Raw genomic sequence first — 5,000 nt, 5'->3', positions numbered from 1 at the left:
CAGAGTAGTTCAGGAGGAATGGATTGTGTGGCCCTGGTTTTTCCCTAATGGGACTTATCGAGGGTAGCTACTGGGACGTAAGTCGGGACTTGATCACTCCCGGCTGGGTCACCTGAGTGAGGGGTGTGATGTTGCGAGACCCGAAACCCTGATGACCTTGGGATACATCACTGAGGATACGTCCCAGGTGCATCCATTTATGTATGTATTTTGTTATAGTTCTTCTATTTATAGTGACTCATAGGAATAGACTAAGTGACAACCCGGAATAGTTTGGTGACCACCGGAGAGACGGGTGGCAGCCGGAAATTAGACGGCACCCGGGAGCAGTATGGGTTAGCGCCCCAGCCTGTGTCTTCCGTGAGGAAGAAGCCCAACAAACCCACGGTGAGGCCTTTAGGAGGGCCATGCAAGCCTCAAGCGGAGCCGGCGGAGCCGGCGGCACCACCAAGGGCAAGATGGAGCCTGCGGAACCGTTGCGGCTTGAGAATCCACCATTCCTGAATAAAGTGCCTAGTGCTGGGAGTCTGGTGCAACGCACAGGGCCTGACCTGGTGAGAGCAGGAGTGGATCTGGTGAGACGTAGGAGGGGCCCGGACAGGTGTCAACTGTCAACCCACAGAGCCTAGTCCTTCCACGTGCCAGAATGGTACCTCCCAGTCCCGGCAGAGTAGTTCAGGAGGAATGGATTGTGTGGCCCTGGTTTTTCCCTAATGGGACTTATCGAGGGTAGCTACTGGGACGTAAGTCGGGACTTGATCACTCCCGGCTGGGTCACCTGAGTGAGGGGTATGATGTTGCGAGACCCGAAACCCCGATGACCTTGGGATACATCACTGAGGATACGTCCCAGGTGCATCCATTTATGTATGTATTTTGTTATAATATAAATAGAGCTGGTCACTGAGCTCTCATTGACTCCAGTGTATTTTATATATTAGAGCTGGTCACTGAGCTCTCATTGACTCCAGTGTATTTTATATATTAGAGCTGGTCACTGAGCTCTCATTGACTCCAGTGTATTTTATATATTAGAGCTGGTCACTGAGCTCTCATTGACTCCAGTGTATTTTATATATTAGAGCTGGTCACTGAGCTCTCATTGACTTAAGTGTATTTTATATATAAATGCATTCCATGAAAGTGTCATTTTCGTGTTCATGAAAGCCCAGTCATGTGACCACTTCTCTTCCTTCTCAAAGCTTCCTTGATTAATGGTGGGATATGCGGTTTACCACAGTGCATTGTGGGACATGTAGTTTACCTTTCTCACAGTGCGCGCCGTAGAACCCGTCCTGACACTCACACACCTGTCTCTCATTACAGAAACCTCCGTTCCTGCATCCTCCTGGACACTTAGCTGAGAGACAGACAGACAGACAGACAGACAGACAGACAGACAGACAGACAGACAGACAGACAGACAGACAGACAGACAGACAGACAGACAGACAGACAGACAGACAGACAGACAGACAGACAGACAGACAGACAGACAATGAACGAAAGTTGTGCTAACATTTCAGAAATAGGTCAACAATACAAATTACGTTAATGTTGTGAATTAATTTACTTTTAATGTGTGCGATGTGTTACCCCTGACCCCTGGCCTTTAACCCCGCGGCCTGACCTTCACTGACCTTTCTGGCAGGTCTTGAAGAAGATGGCGTTGTGAGGCGTCCTCAGAACCACCGTCCCTCCAGAGTCCATGACCAGCAGAGTGACCTCAAAGGCGGCTACGCCGTCCTGGTCGCCCAGACACGGGAACCCCACCTGGATGACTGATACACACACACACCACGCACACACACACACACACACACACACACACACACACACACACACACACACACACACACACACACACACACACACACACACACACACACACACACACACACACACACACACACACACACACACACACACACACCACGCACACACACGCACACACACACACACACACACACGCACGCACACACACACACACACACACACACACACACACACACACACACACACACACACACCACGCACACACACACACACACACACCACGCACACACGCACACACACACACACACACACACACACACACACACACACACCACGCACACACTCACTCACGCACACACCACACACGCACGCACGCACACACACATACACACACACACACACACACACACACACACACACACACACACGCACACACACACACATACACACGCTATTTTTTCAACAGCTAAAGTTTTAAATAATAGAGCACCGAAGTCTGATGTCAATATCGATAGAGGGCGCAAATCCACAGGTTCATGTACTTTTTATTTGCATTGTAATCCTCATAGATCGTCTTAGATCGCCTCATATAAGAACTGTGATTGAAGAATAAACAAGACACCTCCCTGACAATAACGCTGCCTGAAACAGCTTGTTTATTTTTGGACCACAACGCTTATATGAAACGATTTCATAGAGAAATGACTTCCGTGAACCAAGCAGAACCAGGGGATGAGCGAGTGACGTCAGGACTTCGGTGCTCTATTGTTAAAGTGGTTAAAAGCTATAAGTTGACATAACAGATATAAATGGGTCTCACTGTCCCCAACAGGGGGAGGGGTTTAAAGGGGGAGGGGCTCACCACCAGGCTTGTGGGGGACGGTCCCCAAAAGGGGGAGGTTCACTGTGGGATGGTCCATGATGTCTGTGTCCATTGAGCGGAGAGCCTGAAACTCATAGAAGAACTGCTCCTGAGGGACGCACACAACACACACACGCACACACACACACACACACACACACACACACACACACACACACACACACACACACACGCACGCAGGGGGTAAGGGGTTGACACTATGCCAGTCTAACCAGTGATCCCACACAGGGGTAAGGGGTTGACACTATGCCAGTCTAACCAGTGATCCGACACAGGGGTAAGGAAGGGGTTGACACTATGCCAGTCTAACCAGTGATCCCACACAGGGGTAAGGGGTTGACACTATGCCAGTCTAACCAGTGATCCCACACAGGGGTAAGGGGTTGACACTATGCCAGTCTAACCAGTGATCCCACACAGGGGTAAGGGGTTGACACTATGCCAGTCTAACCAGCGATCCCAAACAGGGGTAAGGGGTCGACACTATGCCAGTCTAACCAGCGATCCCACACAGGGGTAAGGGGTTGACACTATGCCAGTCTAACCAGCGATCCCACACAGGGGTAAGGGGTCGACACTATGCCAGTCTAACCAGCGATCCCACACAGGAGAAAGGGGTCAACACTATGCCAGTCTAACCAGTGATCCCACACAGGGGTAAGGGGTCGACACTATGCCAGTCTAACCAGTGATCCCACACAGGGGTAAGGGGTCGACACTATGCCAGTCTAACCAGCGATCTCACACAGGGGTTGACACTATGGCAGGTAAATATAATGTTGGGGCATGTGGAGTTTGCTTTGGAGTTGCCCAAACTGCAAAGTGCACATTTGAGTGAGGAGTCTGCTATAAACACAACACCAGATATATAGCTAGATAGCTATAAACACAACACCAGATATATAGCTAGATAGCTATAAACACAACACCAGATATATAGCTAGACAGCTATAAACACAACACCAGATATATAGCTAGATAGCTATAAACACAACACCAGATATATAGCTAGATAGCTATAAACACAACACCAGATATATAGCTAGATAGCTATAAACACAACACCAGATATATAGCTAGATAGTTATAAACACAACACCAGATATATAGCTAGATAGCTATAAACACAACACCAGATATATAGCTAGATAGCTATAAACACAACACCAGATATATAGCTAGATAGCTATAAACACAACACCAGATATATAGCTAGACAGCTATAAACACAACACCAGATATATAGCTAGATAGCTATAAACACAACACCAGATATATAGCTAGACAGCTATAAACACAACACCAGATATATAGCTAGATAGCTATAAACACAACACCAGATATATAGCTAGATAGCTATAAACACAACACCAGATATATAGCTAGATAGCTATAAACACAACACCAGATATATAGCTAGATAGCTATAAACACAACACCAGATATATAGCTAGATAGCTATACACACAACACCAGATATATAGCTAGATAGCTATAAACACAACACCAGATATATAGCTAGATAGCTATAAACACAACACCAGATATATAGCTAGATAGCTATAAACACAACACCAGATATATAGCTAGATAGCTATAAACACAACACCAGATCACAACACAGGTATCGGCTAACACAGAAATTGACAGACAGACAGACAGACAGACAGACAGACAGACAGACAGACAGGCTCATGAAGAAAGACTTCGGTGCATAAAAGGATCTGTCACCCTGAGTTATCTGTGTTATTGACGCACGCACACGTGCACACGCACATGCACACACAAAGAGAATGGCAGGCTATCCTCTTTCATCTCTGTGTGTGTGCATGTGCGCGTGCGTGTGTGCGTGTGATGTTCAAAGGGAGAACATGTCAATTAGACGGAGGAACCACATCTATTTATTTTTCAGACAATTTAGCGTGTGTTCACGCACGCACGCACGCACGGACGCACGCACGCAGGCACGCACGCACGTACGCACACACACACACACACACACACACACACACACACACACACACACACACACATGTCTGTCTCTACTGTGTGTCATGTCTGAGAATTCGACCTATGTGTGTATTTCTTTTTCCTTTCTTCCTCGTTGCACAGATGTTTGGCACATGTGTGTGTGTGTGTGTGTGTGTGTGTGTGTGTGTGTGTGTGTGTGTGTGTGTGTGTTTGAACAGAGGGGCCGCTTTGATGCCCCCCCCCCCCCCCCCCCCGGTCACATGGCCACGTCAAATACCACGAGAGAACCTCAGCTCAAAATCCCCCCAATTTATATAGAGACCCCCCCCCCCCCCCCCCCCCCACACGGAACCAAATGGACCCTTACGGG

General features: G+C 47.9%; 1 protein-coding gene and 1 long non-coding RNA gene across 3 annotated transcripts in view; one reads left to right on the top strand and one right to left on the bottom strand.

Annotated features, from left to right (window-relative positions):
• LOC310853503 overlaps positions 1-5,000 on the top strand; it is a 273,260-nt gene that overhangs the window by 203,370 nt on the left and 64,890 nt on the right. The gene's annotated exons all lie outside the window — the stretch shown is intronic.
• Positions 1-5,000, bottom strand: part of wif1 (wnt inhibitory factor 1) — a 16,639-nt gene that overhangs the window by 8,402 nt on the left and 3,237 nt on the right. For both annotated transcript variants that reach the window (XM_083758256.1, XM_083758257.1), the window contains exons 3-5: positions 2,639-2,747; positions 1,641-1,781; positions 1,265-1,360 (exon numbers count right to left, since the gene is read on the bottom strand). In XM_083758256.1, coding sequence (XP_083614382.1) covers positions 1,265-1,360; positions 1,641-1,781; positions 2,639-2,747 — 346 coding nt within the window. The remainder of the gene's footprint in view (positions 1-1,264; positions 1,361-1,640; positions 1,782-2,638; positions 2,748-5,000) is intronic.

The sequence above is a fragment of the Protomyctophum parallelum genome (genome assembly GCF_964188405.1).
Source record: "Protomyctophum parallelum genome assembly, chromosome: 22".
In the NCBI taxonomy this organism is placed as follows: Eukaryota; Metazoa; Chordata; class Actinopteri; order Myctophiformes; family Myctophidae; genus Protomyctophum; species Protomyctophum parallelum.
The sequence above is the reverse complement of the archived record's forward strand: the minus strand, read 5'-3'. Positions and strand labels throughout refer to the sequence as shown.